This window comes from Podarcis tiliguerta, assembly GCF_965153285.1.
Source record: "Podarcis tiliguerta genome assembly, chromosome: 6".
NCBI classification, from domain to species: domain Eukaryota; kingdom Metazoa; phylum Chordata; class Lepidosauria; order Squamata; family Lacertidae; genus Podarcis; species Podarcis tiliguerta.
Window position 1 is genome coordinate 30595059 of NC_139539.1, and position 19919 is coordinate 30614977.

A 19919-nucleotide genomic window follows, 5' to 3' on the forward strand; every position below is an offset into this window, starting at 1 on the left:
AGTGGCAGAGAGAGTTGGGTAGTTAGAACAAATGGTCAGGAAACCCAAGGAATTTAATCCCCAGTTCTGCTCTTCAGAAGAATTAGTAGCAATCACAACAGAGAACAGTTAATTTGATGACTCCCCAAAATTATTTTTAGCTTGTCTTCAGAAAAGGAAATATTTTTAAATTCACAACAAAGAAACAAAGGGAAACACACAGGGCTGCATCCTGCATATGATAGGATACAAGTGAGCAAAATATCCTTAATATAAACTGGCATTTGACTACGCCAAGTTTGCTCAGGAAAAGTTTATGGAGAAGAAAGAGTCACTATTTCCAAAAAAACCCCAAAGTTGTAACTCAAAAGCATATTTACCAATGGCTCAAAATACATTTGAAGAACACAAAGTTGAGAAAGATCTAGTATAATCACACTTACAATCTAACTAGTCTTGACACATCTCTCCCCACTTCCCTCAACAAAGATTTATGACTGAATTTTATTAGCATTTAGAACAGCCATGCTGGATGCCATCTTGAATTTTCAGCACAACTCTCACCGTGCTCAAGATTTGCACGGAGAAATAAAGGTAAAGGTACCCCTGCCCATACGGGCCAGTCTTGACAGACTCTAGGGTTGTGCGCTCATCTCACTCTAGAGGCAGGGAGCCAGCGCTGTCCGCAGACACTTCCGGGTCACATGGCCAGCGTGACGAAGCTGCTCTGGCAAACTGGCACCAGAGCAGCACACGGAACGCCGTTTACCTTCCCGCTATAAAGCGGTACCAATTTATCTACTAGCACTTAAGGGTGCTTTCGAACTGCTAGGTGGGCAGGAGCTGGGACCGAACGACGGGAGCTCACCCCGCCGCGGGGATTCGAACCGCCGACCATGCGATCGGCAAGTCCTAGGTGCTGAGGTTTTACCCACAGCGCCACCCGCGTCCCCAGAAATAGTAAAAATAGTATAGTAATAGTAAAACCTAAAAGGTGGGTGAACCATTGTTGGGTGAGAGAGATTCTGTCACAACATCTCCACAAACTGTCACTCTCATTGCACAAACAGGTGCTGTTCACTTAATACACAAACTAGTCCTCAGAAAAAAAACTTGAATGTGGATTAAGTCCAGTCATTTTGGATATTGAGCATGATGGTGAAGCGCAATATAAATTACTACAGCAAATAAGTAAATAAAACAAACAGGGCTGTATCAAGTGAAGGCATTGCACTCACAAAACTTCTGCACATGCAATCAAACTTTCCCTTCCACTCCTCCGCTTCCCTAAATCTGCTCTTGGGGTCCTCCTAAACCTCCAGAGCAGATCTGAGGGGCACACAGGGAAAGGAGAAGTAGGGCACGTTTAATCGGAAGTCGTTTTTCAAGTGCAATATTTCATTGGCTTCAACCCATTGCATCTGACACAGCCATACTGTTGATTATGATTTTTTAAAAACAACTTTAGAGTGTATATTTTACAGTGGTACCTCAGGTTACAGACGCTTCAGATTACAGACACTTCGGTTACAGATTCCGCTAACCCAGAAATAGTACCTTGGGTTAAGAACTTTGCTTCAGGATGAGAACAGAAATCGCGCAGCAGCAGCGCGAGGCCCCATTAGCTAAAGTGGAGCTTCAGGTTAAGAACAGTTTCAGGTTAAGAACGGACCTCCAGAACGAATTAGGTTCTTAACCCGAGGTACCACTGTACATAGCTGGAACATTTGAGGACTGGGAGCCTCCTAACATTTCTACTCCCACAGTTCCTCTTTCATCTACCATCAGAGCCTAAGGCTGAGAGGAGAGATAGCAATATAGCAGTAGCAGCAGAAGCAGCAGTAGCAGCAGCAGCAGCAGCAGCAGCAGCAGCCACCGCCCAATGAGGAGGCCTTGGCCTGTGAGGGACTAATTAATACCTGGTTGCTTCAACAGTCAGTTCTAGGCCAGGAGCTCCAGCTGCAGAGTGCCACGTTGCAACAACAGAGAACTGGTGGGGGAGGGAAGGAGATTTCTATACACCTTTGCTCAGCTCTAGAAAACATTGTTCCATTGTCCTTTTTATTGTGTTTTAAATATATTCTAAGCTGCCTCGAGAGCTTCAGCTATCCGCCTTGGTAGCTCAGTTGGTAGAGGAAAAGACTCTAAGGAGCAGTAGAATTACAATGGTACCTCGGGTTAAGTGCTTAATTCGTTCCGGAGGTCCGTACTTAACCTGAAACTGTTCTTAACCTGAAGCACCACTTTAGATAATGGGGCCTCCTGCTGCTGCCGTGCCACAAGAGCACGATTTCTGTTCTCATCCTGAAGCAAAGTTCTTAACCTGAACCTGGGTTAGCGGAGTCTGTAACCTGAAGCGTATGTAACCTGAAGCGTATGTAACCCGAGGTACCACTGTACTCCAGAAGGCAGGCAGGCAGGCAATGTCAGGATTCGGACAAGGGCATTTCTCAAGTTTGTCCTGTGCTGTGCAACCCTGTGAATTAACATACTACTTTGTAATGGCAAAGCTACAGCACTGTTGGTGCAAAAGACTGGCCTTTAAAAAAAACCAAAACACCGCACAAGTGTGCAAAAGTCAAGATTACGCCCTAAGAAATGAATGCAGCTAGTGCAAAGCCTGCTATTTCACCTCTCTATTTTAAGCACCACTTTCTTCCTCCTCTATGAATGCTGGTCTCAAGGCAAGCTCTTCCACCTGCCACGTTGTTGAAACCTGAGAACTCTCCGTGTAAGAGACTGATAGGTTAGAACAGATGCGTCTCAATACCACCAGGGGGAAAGGCTGCCAGCTTGCATAATTCTTTTAGGCTTTGCCAGCTTTCGTTTAGAAAAATAGCCTCATAGGTGCCAACTCTATACGTGTGTCAAAAATGCAAAAGGGCTTGCATTCTGCACAGTTTTCAACAGGTGTTACATCCTTTTTGTGCAGTTGTCTTTGTCTATATCAGCCAACGATTAAAAAATGTCATAGGCAGCTGTTCATATGGGATTATGTGAACTTATGGCTTTATAATATTTTGTCTGCACTTCTGTCTCATTTCTGCCTCACTGAAATTCTGTGTCATCAGATTTGTTTTATTTTTCTTCAAGCAGCAGACCCTAGTATTCTCGGGCTCATGCAATAGCTGGGAGATTTAAGAGGGGCCCTGCTAACTAATCCAAATCTGCCATGGAGCAGGGAAGAAGCTTTTTAAAGAGACAGAAATTCATTGGGAAAGAAGGTGAGAAATGGAGTTTAGCTGTTAGGTTTGGGATCCAAAGAAAAAGGGAGAATAAAATAAGTGCTCTCACTACCTGAAAAACTCTCAGCTTCATACACGATACACAAATTAACAGTTGGAAGAAGAGCAATCAGTAGCAAAAGCTCACCTTATTGCTCCGAAACACCCGCTCAGAACATGGAGAAATATCACCATGGAAATGATTAACCTTGTAGACTTAGTTTTAGCAAACAAACCCTTTTTTCAAATACAATCATATGTCTGACTTCAATTGGGTTGCCAGTCAGTGAATGTAATACCCTTTTTATGAGGACCAGCCAAGGTTTCAAAATGCAGCTTGCAAAGCTTTTTGCTTTTTTTTTTTGTCATGTGCATCTTTATTGGAACTGTTTATTTTAAAGTCAGTGTACTGTTTTCACCCCCACCATTGCCCTGTATACATACTGGCACCAAATTAGGGTAAGGATTCCCCCAGCTCTGGGAGGGGGAAGCAGGTAAACCTACACAGCCCGTTTCTATTTCATTGTTGGTTTTTTGCATGGCCAAAAGTAAACAAAAATCGGAAGAAAACCAAGTTTTTTGTTTTCTTTTAAGGTGCAAGATACAGAAAAGGCACTTGTTGGATTATATTTGGGAGGGGGGAGGTTTCTGAACTTGCAAAGCTTTTGATTTTCATAGAGATATTTATCAGGCTGAGGTCAATGTTGTATTTAGATTTGAGCATAATGAACGTCAGGGACAGACACAGACTGGTTTTGTATTTTCAATAGGAGCCGTGTCCATTTCTGCTTAGTCCCAGGGGGCTTTGTGTGACTTTAGCAGACTACTCTTAACTTAATCATATCTGTGAATAATTCCACCATTCTAAGGCTGGCAGGGATGGGGAGGGGGAACCAAAGCAAAATAGCAATAGGGATAAGTTGGACTTTATATCATTCTAGAAACACCTACTTTCCCCCACACCCATCTACTTATCTACACACACACACACACACACACAGAGAGAGAGAGAGAGAGAGAGAGAGAGAGAGAGAGTGCTAACTATCTTACCTAAATAATAATAATAATAATAATAATAAATTTTATTTATATCCCGCCCTCCCCAGCCGAAGCCGGGCTCAGGGCGGCTAACAACAATTAAATAATCAAACAATCAAATAATCAAACATTCTAAAAACATTCCATTATAAAAATTAATTAAAGTCAAATTAATGGCAACCGTTGAGCAAAATTCTGTGCAGGTTGCCAGAGGAGGGAGTCAGGCTGGGACCTGACCAAAGGCCTGGTGGAACAACTCTGTCTTGCAGGCTCTGCGGAAAGATGTCAGGTCCCGCAGGGCCCTAGTCTCTTGTGACAGAGCGTTCCACCAGATTGGAGCCGCAGCCGAGAAAGCCCTGGCTCTAGTTGAGGCCAGCCTAACCTCTCTGAGGCCTGGGACCTTCAGGATGTTTTTATTTGACGAGCGTAGGTTTCTCTGTGGGGCATACCAGGAGAGGCGGTCCCGTAGGTACGAGGGTCCTAGGCCGTATAGGGCTTTAAAGGTTAAAACCAGCACCTTAAACCTGATCCTGTACTCCACCGGGAGCCAGTGCAGCTGGTATAGCACCGGATGAATGTGATCTCGCAGTGAAGACCCTGTAAGGAGTCTCGCTGCGGCATTCTGCACCCTCTGGAGTTTCTGGGTCAGCCGAGTCAGGGTGGCCATCCATCAACAGATAGAGTTGGGTGTCATCAGCATACTGATGGCAGCCCAGCCCAAAACTCCGGACAAGCTGGGCGAGGGGGCGCATAAAGATGTTAAAAAGCATCGGGGAGAGTATCGCACCCTGGGGCACTCCACACACCAAGGAGTGGCGGGATAAATAAGAATTCTGAATAACTTAAAAGCTCATATATGCATTTTGATCTGCAAATTAGTCATAATACAAACACAAAGTAGCATCCTACCATTTTTGTGGTTTTTGAATTAGCATGTAGCCACTGCTATAAAATAATTTTAAAGTTTTATTTTATTTGCCACACCAGCCAAAAATGTGCTGCTAAACATTTGTTTTGGCATGAAACCATCTGTCCATGTAAAATTCTGCATAGGGTTCAGTTGCTGGTTTCTTCCCAATTATCTTCCATAGCAGCATTTTAAGTGATTGCACAACAATATGACCATCTTTTAGCTTTTAGGGTAGGGAGAGTATTTACTTTGCCACTGTCCATTGGAAAAAATCATACAAATGCCTATGTGCTCAGTAGATGTGATCCCAAGGCTGAAAACATGGTTTTAAAGGTGTCAATTTCTTTCCTTTCAGAGTGTTTTCGGGTGAGTGTGGTTTGAAAAAGCCCAGTTCCCACTGAGCTCCCCATAGGTGTGGAAGGGATCAACTTTTTTTTTTAAGCACAATCTACATTTCATTTTGCACAGTTCCATGTTCAAAGAGCAGGCAGGGCTGGACTATTAGGCTAATAAGGCTATTAGGCTAATAAGGCCATTATATCTTGTAATTCCTCAATTTTCCAATTGAGACCTTGGGCCTGTCACTCTTAGGGAAATCCATGTATGCCATCTTGGACCCAGGGAAGAATAAATAAGGCATTTTTAAAAAATCGAAGACTGTCTCAGTAAGCATTTTAAAGTGTTATGTGTGGAAATGGGCTATAGTAGTCTAATCTTCAAAGTCTAATACACATAGCAGAAGTATCATGTGTTGTGGATTGATATCCTGAAGCAGTTTCATGTGGGAGATCCCCCCCCCCCCCAATTTACCAAACACATGCATAATGCTCAAATCCTTTTTTGGGGACATGTTGGTTTGCTGAAGTGCCAGCAGTGAAGAAGGTCTACTTGGCTGGACCATGTTATCATAGAATCCAATGTGAGAGAATGGTATAATCCTCTTAGCAAAACATTCACAAAGGTGAGTGGGGTTGAAGGTGTGGTGCAGTCCAAACAAACCAGGGTCAAGCACGGAAAACTCACTTTAGGTTCAAAACATGATCCAAAAGCAAGGTTAGGCAATGTCCAAGGTCATTGCCACAGGGATCCCAGGCAAGGTGCAGCTCGGCAAATAGGGGAGAATGGGTTTGGGACCAAGGAGCCAGAAATCTCCATTGTTTCCAGCAACTGAAAGGCAACTCAAGAGGATTCTCAGCACTGGTTCCAGGGGACCTTGTCTGATCCTCAAAGTCCTTGACCTGCAAGGTGGCTAGTTTGTCCTCTGACGATTCTGTTTGACGCCATGTCAGAGCTAAGCATGACAGAACGTTTCCCAAATGTCACAACTACTTTTGGGTACTAATGGTAAAATGTTCCTTCTCTTTTCTAAAATGGGTAAAGAATGTCTTCTGATCCGTCATGAAAGAGCCTTTCACAGCTTTGTCCCTCTTGGTCACCAACAGCGAATTTATCAGATTTCTGAACTATGATTACATCACTTGTGATTTTGCCATAGCCAAGGCCAGGAGAAACACCTGGCAATTAGTATTCAGTTGCATATTGTCTCTGAACGTGGAGGTTCTGGTTAGCTATCAGGGCTAACAGTCCTTGATAGAACTATATAACTTTGATTAAAATCACTGGGTGGCATTCAAATAATAGTCACACCAGCACAAAGATTAGTGCTAATGCAATGGGATTCCCCTGCTTTCCTTTCCCCCCTGTGAGCTCTGTGCTGTCCCCAGATCTGCTCCCATGCATTGGGTGAAGTCCCAGAACATATTTTAGGGAGAACATGGGGGCAGTACATTCCATTGCACAAGGAGAAATCCTTGCACCGACAGAACATTTTGCTCAGTGCTATGTTGAACAGAACCTATTGTCCCCTTGTGTTGGTCTGTACTCGGGATAAATTCCTTCATTGTTGCCTTACGTGATCCCCTCTCTTGCCTGCATAAAACAACAAATTTCATTTTGGGAGGCACAAAGAAAGGAATAAATCCTGATTGCACGCAAGAGGGCTTCAGCAAGACCTCTAGATTAAGGATGCAAGATCTGTAGGTTTCTTTACATGTAAAACTTCAGAACAAATAGGATTCACATATAGGAATATTACCTTACTGGTAGCAGAAAAACTAATCATCAATAAAATACGCTTTATATATAATTAAACTGAGCTCTACATTATATACATTAAAATGCATGCTGGTTGTGTAATGATACTTGTAATAAAGATTTTTTGTGTCTATATGCCCTATAGTAGAGTTGTTAAAACTTGTGACAACGGGGGAAGGTTTAAATATTGCTTAAAACTGGAGTAGATAGTGCTAGGGAAACACCCTTGGCTAGAAGCAACTAACTTGTTTTCTTACAATGCAGTGTTACTTGCTACCAAAACGCACACAGGCAGCTGGCCAAGTCTGCGCAAGAAATAAATTCCATGATTTTTGGGCTGACTTATTGGGGGACAGAAAACTGTGAGCTACCTAAACAAATGAAATGCCACTTTGAGTTTCTTCAGCAAGTTGTTGACAAGTTTAAGCACTACAACTTCAAGCACGGCTCTCAGTGCCTCCAGCACAACACTCCAGCAAGGCTTAGCCAGCAAAAGAAAGAATGGGCTGACAGCTGCAGCCTGAAGAAAGGATTTTGCCATTCCAAGTCCTGGCCAAAATCTGGAAACTCTGCTTACGGAATGTGATCTCACTTTTCAGAGAGTTATAGCTTTGTCAATCCACCAGAATGGAGGACAGAATAGGTTCAGACTAGAAACCATATACTTAGGGTGCGGGGACAAGACCACAGGGATGTCTGCTGCCTTCATGCCCTGCTTATGAATCATTGAGCTGGATTCTCCTGGAAACAGAATTCTGGACTCTACATTTTGGGGGGACTTTCCATAGGGGCAGTTCTTAGCTAAAAAATTACTTGCTGAGTCCATTCTAAACACCTTACAAGGGCTTCAGGTATCAGTGTTCACAGGAAGAATAAAGGGAAGTTAATTACTTTATTCAATTTTTAGGCCTCATAATTAGCACTCAGGAAATAAGATCTGTCTGGGTAAAACCTGGACAGGGGCGTCTTATCCATAGAGGCTAGTGGCGCAGGGCGCCAAGTTCTGGAGGGCGCCAGGGAAGAGGCGGAGGCTGGATGTGGCGCCTCCCAGCATCAGCTGCCCGCTCTTGCCTGCCTCCGCCATGCCACGCTGAAGCAGCACCGCACCCGGAGCCTCCGCCTGCCATGGCCACCATGGCACAAAGCAGCCAGCTGAGATGGGAGCCGCCGCATCCAGCCTCCGCCTCTTCCCCGCCAGAGGAGCTGCCCTCCAGCTGCTGCCCGCCTCCTCCAGCCCCGCAAAGCTGGGCGCGTTGCCGGCAGCGCCGTCTCCCTAAAAAAGGTTGGCAACTCTGGGAAATGGGGTGCGTGGAGGGATCTTTGCACCATGGCGCCCCATATGCTTAAGACGGCCCTGTTTGTGGAAAACAGCATGTGGCATATTTTCACATTTCTGGCCATTCTGCACATGTGCCTAGTGCTCTGCTCTCCATCAAATGATTTAGTGGACTTTGAAGGCAATGAACACAATTGTCATAGGCAGTTGGAAAGAGGCTTGGATTGCATTCCACGATATGATACTACGAAAATACTAGTGCCAGTTTATTATGTCTGAACTGACTGTAAGCCAAATGAGTTGGAGTTCATCTAATCCTTATCCAGAAAGTAAGATGACTAAAAAGCTTTCAATATCAGCAAAATCAAGAATAACTTCCAAGCTGCTTTTGTGTTCACAGAAATCTTACAAAATAGAGGACAAATGAAACACAAACAAACAACTCACAACAGACTAGAAATGTTTTGAAAACATTTCATGACGATTTCTGCAACTGCCCCACGTTTTTCTAGACATAATTATTTTTACAAAATGATATTGTTATTAAGTTTAGATCACCCACTCTCAGGGGGACAGTTTAAAGCTGCAATCCTACATACATGTAACTGTAACCAAGCCTGTCAAACACAATGGGGTTTACCTCTGAGTAAACATGCAAAGGAATTTGTTACACATCTCATGCCAACCTACAGTCTTTACCCATTCTTCACACAACCATGCTAATCTCATGAGGAACAGAACGGGGGGGGGGGGGGGATGCTCATTAATGTTAATGCATAAGAGATTATTTCAAGTCCTTTCTCTCAAATTCAAAAACAAAAGCCTAGTTAAGCAACTGAACTTCAACCTTTGCAGTTGCTCTCCAGCTCTGTCTTTCCCATGCAAAATTTCAGCAAAATTTCCTTCAAGTGATGGTTTACTGACTATTGCTTATTACATTCGTATTTTACCACTTCCCCAAGGAGACCATTTCATGTCCCAATATTAGCCTGACTGGGTGATTTATAATAATAATGATAATGATGATGAATAATAATAATAATAATAATAATAATAATAATAATATATTATTTATACCCCACCCATCTGGCTGGGTTTCCCCAGCCACTCTGGGCAGCTTCCAACACAATATTAAAATACAGTAATGCCTCAAACATTAAAAGCTTCCCTAAACAGGGCTGCCTCCAGATGTCTTCTGAAATTCTGGTAGTTGTTGTTCTCTTTGACATCTGAGGAGAGGGCGTTCCACAGGGCGGGTGCCACTACTGAGAAGGCCCTCTGCCTGGTTCCCTGTAACTTGGCTTCTTGCAGTGAGGGAACCACCAGAAGGCCCTCGGCGCTGGACCTCAGTGTCCGGGTAGAACAATGGGGGTGGAGATGCTCCTTCAGATATACTGGACTGAGGTCTCCATAGTCCAGCTCAAACACCCTGATTCACACAGCATTCAAAAGTTCTTACAATGAGATTTGCTGAGGTTGTTTTATATACCCTTGAGTCCAGTTACTTTTTCTCAAAAATCTTTCTCAAGGGGCACTTCCTGAGTAGGACAGACAACTTCAACTTGCCTTTTTTCAATAGTCAGCAACCAGATCACCTTGGGACGATCTCTGTCCTATGACTTTTTCTAGAAGCTGGAATGTGGCTGGGCCCTTTAATTAGTCATATAAAAGAGAATACTGTTACCTTCCAGTCTCTGGTCTCTTCTCCAGGCTGTTGTCCTCTTTACCCTTCTCCATCTCCTGCAAGAGAGCCATCTGGACGGGAGTGTTTCGCCCATCGCTACTTGTGCTGCCCCTGTGCTGGGATGTCCTGAAGTCAGACTTGGAATTGCGTTTCATGGCTTGGAGCTGAGCCAGTGGCACAATGTCACAACCCTGTGGCCTATGCCACACTGTCTGCTGCGTGATGGCATTGTAGTAGTAGAAACGGTTGTTGTTTTGGTCAAAGAGCTCCCACCACTGGTTCTCATCTGACTGACGAACTCTGAGGTTGGACGGTGGCTCCCAGCCACACTCGCCGGTTGTCAAGTTGACATACATTCTCTCTCGAGAACGGGGCTCGATGATCTCCACCCAATCGGAGCTGAAATAGCAAATGAAAAAGGCAATGTTGGTTGGAGCCAACACACAATATTAATCTTGTCCAGCGAGGCAAATGGCTGCTTCGGCGGTCTTATGGGCTCATGGCCACAGCATAAGAACCAACTAATTGTAGAGCCTGAGTCAAACCTACATCTAACAATGATTACACAGACAACCTACCATGTTTAAAACATGGATTTGCCAGCCTTGTGCAAAACATAGTTTAGCCACATCAGATTCCCGGTAAAATATTTGTTAAATATGTCCAATCCCAACCTGCAAATTGCATATTTGTAGCCACATGAAGTACAACAGACAGAATTTCACACGATAAGCAATTTGTATGAAGTGGCTTCCCATGTGGTTTAGAAAATTCTCACGATGGCAAGTTACACACAAAGTAATTTAAACAAAGTGCTTGCCACATGGGGAGTTTCTACCACATGGCTATATTTTAGACGCTCCCCCCCCCCCCGCTACAATCTGCATGCATGACAGAAAAAGCACATTGTTCTACCTTATAGGGGTTGTTTTTTTTGTAAGAAGAAATAAAGGACAGCAACACATTTTGTACTCCAAAATGTCTTAAAGTATTAATACGGTAACTTGCAGTCTCAACTATCAAATCTAATTCAAAAAAGCAATGCAAACTTCTTTTTCTCCACTATGGACTCCTTTAAGCTCAACATTTAGACAAAATAAACTGTATTTGTTGAGATGATGGGGGCTTAGGCAGAGTTAGCAGTAAATTGTACCAGTCCCTGACCCTGGGGAAGGGGGCAATGTTATGGGAATTAATGCCTGGGAGCCTTTAAATACCAAAGCATTGTTCTCACAAGTGTAAACAACAGTGGCTCCAACTTTGTCTGATCTGAATGCTACTGCTTTGTCAGGGAAATTCTTAGTACGCTCAGATTCCACTTTGTAATATTCAGCATGCCACAGAAAAATGTCTGCATTGAAAATCTGTACGCAGGGCCTCTGTAATGAAAGCAACTTTACAACAGACCAAGAAATCGCTACAAAAATGTGCTGCATAATTACGCACACAGCTGTGGAAGTCATTAACAAACGTTCTGTCTGCATTAAGCCATTTGCAGCTTCTCACATTTCCTTAATCTTTTCATTTATGTAAATAGGGAACCTCTGGCCCACTGGTTCCCTCAATCTAGCAAGCCAGGCCCATGTCAGTGGGCCTTACCACCTGTCAGTCATCGCACATCATCTCTTAAGCAGGCATAGGGATCTCAGTGCTGTGAATTCAGCACTCCCTCTGGGAGTGAATGTCTGAGTGTGCATGCCTGCATGGCTTGGTCTGTGAGAGGATATGTAAGAATGTGTCTACTGCATGTGTGCTTATGACAAGGGAAGGGGCAGAGGTATATGATACGATATATTTATTTATGCATGCTTTGCTTCATTCAGAAGATCAGTCAAATCAAATTTCATTTTTCTTTACGTTTTGTCTATCTTCCTCTGACCGACTCTCCGTTCTAAGATAATATCCTAACCCTTGGATCTTAACAGACTAATATGTAATTAGACATGAATGCACATTGTTGGATTTTCTGAAATGTCAGCAGGAACTTCAAGACTCGCGTTTTTGAGAACCTATATGGTGTCCCATTTGGCTTCTAGGCTTAATTCCTCACATCCTACAAATGTGCCCATTTCACTATGTCTACCAGTAATTTCTATGCAATTCTAATCTTTGAGCAAGATCCCTATGCCAGGATCTCAGTGTGGATCAGGGGGCCTGCACCTGCAATTTACTTTGGAGAGCAGAGAGTGGCATTTCCACCTTCAACACAAATTGCAGGCTTATGCGGACGTGAATGGGTGGGTGGGTGGTGTGCAAGTGAGTAAGAAAGAAATGGAGTGGGGTTGCCCCATTCACCTTTGGCTGCAGCCCTCCCCACCACTGGCATGGGGGGGGGGAACGTTTCTCACCCCAGCTCTAGGGCTGCTAAAGCTATATAAGTTTTAAAGGGCGTCCTCAACTGCAGATGGGTGAATTATTCTACACAAACAGAACTTAAATAAACCTAGTTCAGGAGTTTATGCCAATTGTTTTCAAATCTCAGTGTTCAAACAAAATCAAAATGTTTAGGCTAAACGCACAAACCATGATTGTTCATGATTTCTAAAACCAGTCTTTGGGCCTGATGTTTTGCTTTTAAGCATGTATGGAATACTGTTGTCCTTCACAACCATGAAGGATGTAAACCTTCTTCAAAAAGGTTTGTAAGGGTTGAAAGCTGCTAAAATTACAAGAACTGGAAATCATGGTTGAGTTTGCCTGAGGAATGTGTTTAACAATATGCCTGCAATAATAAAATCCACACACTAGGTGTCCTTGGAATAAAAGGGAGTTGTTTTTGGTCAAGAGTTTCCCTTTCATTGGTGGAATCCTTTGTTTTTCAGTAAGTACCTGATATTATACAGACAACAAATGCCCTACAAATCAGCAAGAGAAGTTGGATACAGCCTAGAAAGAAAATATCCTATACAAAAATAGGAATTCCTATAGCATAGATCACCCAAAGATTTAAAGTCAGGCAAACAAGGAACTGGTAGCTGGAGACATAGCTCAGGCTCACTCTTAGATGATACTTTATTTCCTACACAGTAATCAACAGTGCCATGCATCCTTCTACCATTTTTGTGAATAGAAACTTAACAACCTTTTCTGACAACCGGAGCTAACCACGAGCTATTCTGTTGCAAGTGCAATTTGACAAACGTTCCACCTCAAGTAAGCAGTGATGGTCTCTCTGCCCAAGTCCCCTAGTGATTTGCTACCAGGTTTAAGCGTTAGCAGCACTATTGCTGAATGCCCATGAACTGAAACAACATTGAAGTAAACAGAACACCAGTGGCTTTGTGGAGTACTGCCTCATTTCTTTTTCTTTCTTTCTTTCTTTTAAATGATTTTTATTGAAATTTACAATCACCAACCAACCTCCACCACCCACCACCAAAACATCACATCTTGTTACATTATAAAGGAGTACTGCCTCCTTTATAATGTCAGAGAGAAAGCAGCAGATCAATGCCGGCATCATTCAAATACTATTGAGAGATAAATTCAGGGTTAAGCACCGTTTGCGTACACTACATCTTGAGGAGGCCAGCTGAATCCAGTGGGCAACTGAAGTTCCAGAGACAATCATGCACACTTCCTTTCTATTTGTTGAGGCTGGAACCAGACGTCATTTGGGCAAATGCATAGTTTCAACCACCTCCCAAATTGGATGAGACCATTTAAAATGTAGAGATGATTGGCAGGTGGGAGGATCAAATGCTTTATGCCTCCTATGCCAAATGCTTGCAATCCCCACCCACCCCACCTCAGCTGCCATTTTGCTAGCTGAATTAACTTACAATTTTAGAGCTTGGCTGGGGGTGAACCAAACTTTTAAGTATTGTGAGTAGGGGAAGAGTTAAATACTCACTTCCATTCACCAATTTTCTGTTCTGCAAATGCCATATCCAACTCTCACATTAACTGCAGGGGCAAATCCAGGGTTGGGAACCAGTGATTTCCTCTGTAACGTCTAATTACTGTAGTTCCAACTCGAGCATGATTTTTTGCCATTCTTTCCCTTGTCTCAGCTACTCTCTCCCCACACTGCTATGCTACCTTTCTTATTTCTTTCCATACGAGTCCATTTTTTATTCAACAAAGTAGATCAGGTAAGTGACTAACTACAAAAGCCTGGACTAGACTGTGATTTAGTAAAGGTGTTCAAGTTACATGGGTAAAGAACAACATGCATGCATCACTCCAAAAACCCAAGGCAGGCATGATAATGTTGGATATTAGGACAAAGCAAGTTATATCAAGAACCATTCAAAGCTGCCTCTTTTATTGCAAATATCTGCTAGCTTTGCAGAAGGATGCAAACGCAACATGCTGGCTAATAACTGTTAGTAAATATATAATTGGTATGATGTCATTCAAAATGTACGAATAAGCCACTTCAAAACAATATATATATCATACAACACATCTCACAAAATATACAAGTAACTGCAAGTTATTATATGTATCAGAGTCATACAAAGATTCAAACAACCAATGAATAGCAAGGAACGCCAAACTGTCTCTCAAAGGAAGACCTCTCACAAAAGTCTCAAAGGAAGACGTCTTTCCAAAGTTTCAAAAGGGCAGTGCATCCAGAATAGTTCAACTGTTTTGGAATAAAGTCTTCATCAGCGAATAATCAATGAAATATACATAATTATCCAGGAAGCACTGATCCACTAGTAAGATCTTCACTAGTATGTATATATTTGTATATTTTGAATGACATCATACCGATTATATATTAGCCAGCGTGTTGTGTTTGCATTTTTTGTAGATTGTCACGTTTTGCAACACAGGGGTCTGTGTTTGTTCAGCTTTGCAGAAGGAGGCAGAAAAGGAACCAAATTCAATTTCAGTAAACAGATAGACACAATTCTGAGGTATAGACATTGGGAACAAACAGTTAACATTATAGTCCACCAGTTGCTTGAAGCACCCTTACTGCCAGGAAGAGCTAGTAGCCTCAGTCTATGCAGCTGCCCCAAAAGTAGGTGACCCAACCCCAGGGTCAAAAATATCTGGTGCTACCTGGCCTTGGTTGCTGGATAGTTCACTTCCAATGGGGACAAACACTATTTCCCCATCTAGTTACTACAGACCTTTTAAAGAGCAGCAGATGGAGCACAGTCACTTCTGCCTTCTTATTTAAACAAAAATCTTATATTTCATGTAAGTTGCTCAGGAGGCCAATGCTTGGGCAGAAAGGTGGGATAGAAATATTGTTAATAAATGCATACTATCATGTCAATGATAGTATGATAGGAAGGGACGCGGGTGGCGCTGTGGGTAAAAGCCTCAGTGCCTAGGACTTGCTGGTCGAAAGGTCGGTGGTTTGAATCCCCGCGGCGGGGTGCGCTACCGTTGCTCGGTCCCAGCACCTGCCAACCTAGCAGTTCGAAAGCACCCCCGGGTGCAAGTAGATAAATAGGGACCGCTTACTGGCGGGAAGGTAAACGGCGTTTCCGTGCGCTGCGCTGGCTCGCCAGATGCGGCTTTGTCACGCTGGCCACGTGACCCAGAAGTGTCTCCGGACAGCGCTGGCCCCCGGCCTCTTAAGTGAGATGGGCGCACAACCCTAGAGTCTGTCAAGACTGGCCCGTACGGGCAGGGGTACCTTTACCTTTACCTTTATCATGTCAATTAAAATATTCCAAATAAAGGTTTGTTCTCCTGCTAGAAACAATTTGCATATTATATTCATGAACCTGTATCATTTAAAGTGACCTTATCTATGGTTTCCCTCCACCCCCCTTGCTTAATTTATAATCTTCTAAAACCTTATTTGGTGAAAACTATGGATACAGTCTGATTGATACAAGAAGCCTGGAGAATGAGTAACTTTGCAAAGAGAAAGTGCAATCGTTTGGCTGAGTGTAGTGACTCAGAAAGGGGAAGCCTTAATGTACGGAATAACCCAGATGTGCTTAAAAGAAAACCAACTGATCTAAGGGCTATTAATATCCTTGCAATGAGCTCTCTTCTCTCCCCCTCCCCCACCTGCTCCAGGACTAGAGCCTGTATGAACAAGAAATAAATCAGCCAAATGCTCTGTGGGATAGATAATCACATCATGTAGCAATGACCAGGCACCAGGTCTAATGCTTTGCCTATAAAGTGGTTAGTGAGTCTGTGAGTGTTATTTCCTGCACTGTCATCTCCAGCTTTCTTTGTCACACTTTTGGCATTTAACATCATTCTGAAGATGCTAGAATGGTCCACAAAAAAGGAATGAGAGAACTGGAACAGACACTGCGCTACTTAAAAGATTCCTAGCAGATGCCTATCCAACCTTTTATTGCTGGCCTGTAGATTTTACAGTTTCCGCAAGCTATTTATTTACAGGTCTCAAATTGCAATGCACAGCTGGATTAAGGGTAAATATTGGGCAATTTGCTATTCTCCTGCATTGTTGTTGTTGTTCTTTATTTGTTGCCTGTCCTTCACCCTAAGGTCCCAGGATGGATAGGTTACAACGTTAAAACACAATTTCAAAAACGGTTTTAAACAACTTACAATCACCAAAATAAGGTGGGTCCTAAAAATAAGTGTCAAAAAGCCAGGGCAAAGAGGTGAATAACTATGGTGAGCCCTTGACTGGTAAACTCCACATATTCCTCTCTCACCGGGGAGACAGTATATGAATATCCTACCCCAGGAGCTGCAAGCTCAACGCACACCTTCTTCTAGACTTAATACACTGCTGAGGTTGGGAGGAGCTACACCCTCACCACCTCCACAGTAAAGCAAAGCAGGCAGTGTGCTGGTTCGCACATAAGGTTAAACAATAGTTTGAAATAAATTATGGTTTAATAAGCGTTTGCTCCATCCTTACTCCTGACTGTGCTGCATGGCAGAGGAAACACACCGGGAACAAGTCGGAGTCTGTCTTTCCTGTTCTGTCTGAAACCGGACTCATGGTTTGTTTCTCTCCAAACAAACCACAAGAAGCCACAATTTCTCATGGGTTTATTTGGAGGAAACAAATCATGAACCTGCAAAGACCTGGGTTCACATTTAATGCAAACTGAATGCCAAGTCAGACTGTCCAGTGGCTTGTGTGAACCAGGCGAGGGGCACGTGCACCGGACGGGGGGACGTCTGCCCAGGCCTTGCCACTGATGCCGCCGGAGCAACTCTACCCCAACCAGAGGAAAGCATGGCTGCGCTGAACTGCCTGCCCACCCATGCATTGCGGAACCTGACTGGCCGACGAGACCCTTGGCGGATGGAGAGGAGCACCCAGGTGAGGGTGCCTGGTTCATGCCCTCAGAAATTTGTGCACCCAGGGCCCTCTGGCACACACACCTCCACATGACACCCCTCCAGTCTTCTTCCCTCCCTGCACAGCACAGTCAAGAACAAGGAAGGCACAAAGCACTTGTGTTCATTAAGCCATACTGTATTTTAAAGTCTAGTTTAATCCTGCCTGTGAGAGGCTGTTCCCCCTAAATAACTATGTGCAAGGCTGTTCTATCTACTATTAATCCTCCTCAGATGGTTCAGTGAATAATTCTCACTCCAGCCAGAGGATGTCACACCTTTCAATGAAGGTGGACTTTACAATTGGGACAGAGCCACTGTTCCTTCATAGGGCTCAGTTTAAGTTTGACTGTTGCTGTGTCCACATCAGAGCTCTGCTCTCCTTTAGCATTCAACCTGAGTCCACGAAGCACAGGGGAAAGCAAAATCCTGCCTAATATAGGACTTGCTTTCTTCTGACAATTTTTGTGCTTCTGCTTCTGTACTAAAAATATCAAACCAGGAGCACAAAATGCTCCAGTGAATATATGCCTCTATAATTATGCTATAAACGCCATTTGTTCCAAGATCGACACGAAAAGACACTTCGTTCAGGAGTAACCTTTTCAGCCATACCCCCAGTTTCAACTGAGCGCTTTGACATGTTTTCCAGAAACCCCAAAGCCAACAAATGTCTGCTCAGCTAGTCAGACTACACACTCAAGTTATACCCACCAAACCAAACCAAAGAGAGAGTTGAAAAGAGAGCAGCCTGGGAGCCTTGAATACCGCTTAGGAAAACAAATTCCAGTCAGTGGTCCTCCAGAGAATGATCTGGTGCCAGGACCCACTGCCAGAAAAATCGGTTTGCATGGCGGCAAATGGGATGGTGGACAAGAGGTCAGTAACTTGTACGGCTTTTAACTCCTTGACTTCGCTTAGTTAGTATGATTCATAATCCTTTGCATGTCATCACAAGGTATTTGCAGGAGCTTGCTGTGATGATATACCCCCTTTCAAATGAAGCCCAAGTACTTTTTCCACTCAGCAGACACAGCTGGCCTTAGAATGAAGAGGATTTTATGAATTCTCATAGTTTAAATATCAGACTGCAAAGCGCAGCAACATAATCTCTGCACTGGCATGAATGTGGACCATGAATCATGCCTAGCAGCAAACAGGAATCTACTATGTTTGTATAACGTGCTATTTAAGGTCCAATAAGCAGCTTTAGTTTTTGACTGGTTCTCTTGCATCATCCAGCGTTAAGCTTTCCAACATGCTAATTGCAAGGCGCTGTTATCTGTGGCAAGATAAAAGGAAGAACTGGTTGCAAGCATCACACTACAGAAAAGAAAAGAAAAAAAATCTGTATTTAACAGTAGCCAGAATTATGATTTTTTAAATCTCATTAGGTACAAACAACATTGGTATCACTAATTTGTAGAGAATACTTTGTGTAAAAACTTCCCCATATCTACCAGCACCGCTTCCCCTTTAGACAGTCATAAGGCCCAGAGTGTTCATACACTTTTTTGACCCAGCAGATCATAAGGCCCAATCTTATGGCTGAGACACAGCACTGCATATGACCGCTTCTCAACCAATCTACCCAATCTTGTGACACATGGAGTACGGGTGCAGGGATACCAGATGTCTGTGTGGGAGAGGAAACAGATCCGTGTGGAAGCAGGCTGGCACACTAAACAGCACACACTATATACATGGCCCTGTGCCCATATGTTTCTTTCCTCACAGCTGTATAATATGGAGCAGGTAGCTAGCTGACCACTGGTGTTCATGACGGCTGTGGGAAGTTCCATCCAATGGCCACAATCTGAAGTACTGTAAAACTATTTCTGTGAACATGAAGTGAGGCAAGCAATGTTAGAATTGATATTTCTGAATAGGAGTGACCCCCCCCCCGACTAAAGACAATTTCAAAAAGCATATGTGGGACAAATGTTTAAAAGGGGGGGAAAGATTTTGCATAATCCTAAACAGATCTTTGGATCTTAGCTACTGCAGCAGATTTATAGCCTAGCAAATGATTCCAGTCAAGTCAGTTGAGAAGAGGGTCTTAGTAAACCCCAGAATTGCTGGTGGTGAAAATAGTTTAATAAGACCATCCCTCTGCCCCAAACCAAGTTCTGAGGGCAATTTCAACTACATTAAAGAAAACATGGGGCAGCCAAAGGAGGAAATGTAATAATGGATGACTCCTTCTAACATTGACTAGGAGTTCTAGCTTAGCCTTCTGTCTCTTAGGTTAGCTTTCTACCTGCGTAGGATAGATAGATAGATAGATAGATGATAGATAGATAGATAGATAGATGATAGATAGATAGATGATAGATAGATGATGGATAGATGGATAGATAGATAGATAGATAGACAGATAGATAGATAGATAGATAGATAGATAGATAGATAGATAGATAGATATAGATAGATAGATGATAGATAGATAGATAGATAGATAGATAG

At 43.2% G+C, this 19919-nt stretch overlaps 1 protein-coding gene across 11 annotated transcripts in view; it reads right to left on the reverse strand.

The window, feature by feature from the left end:
- LOC310679175 (rho GTPase-activating protein 39-like) overlaps positions 1 to 19919 on the reverse strand; it is an 81403-nt gene that overhangs the window by 21700 nt on the left and 39784 nt on the right. For all 11 annotated transcript variants that reach the window (XM_083443970.1, XM_083443967.1, XM_083443972.1 and 8 more), the window contains one exon: positions 10206 to 10604. In XM_083443970.1, coding sequence (XP_083300096.1) covers positions 10206 to 10604 — 399 coding nt within the window. The remainder of the gene's footprint in view (positions 1 to 10205; positions 10605 to 19919) is intronic.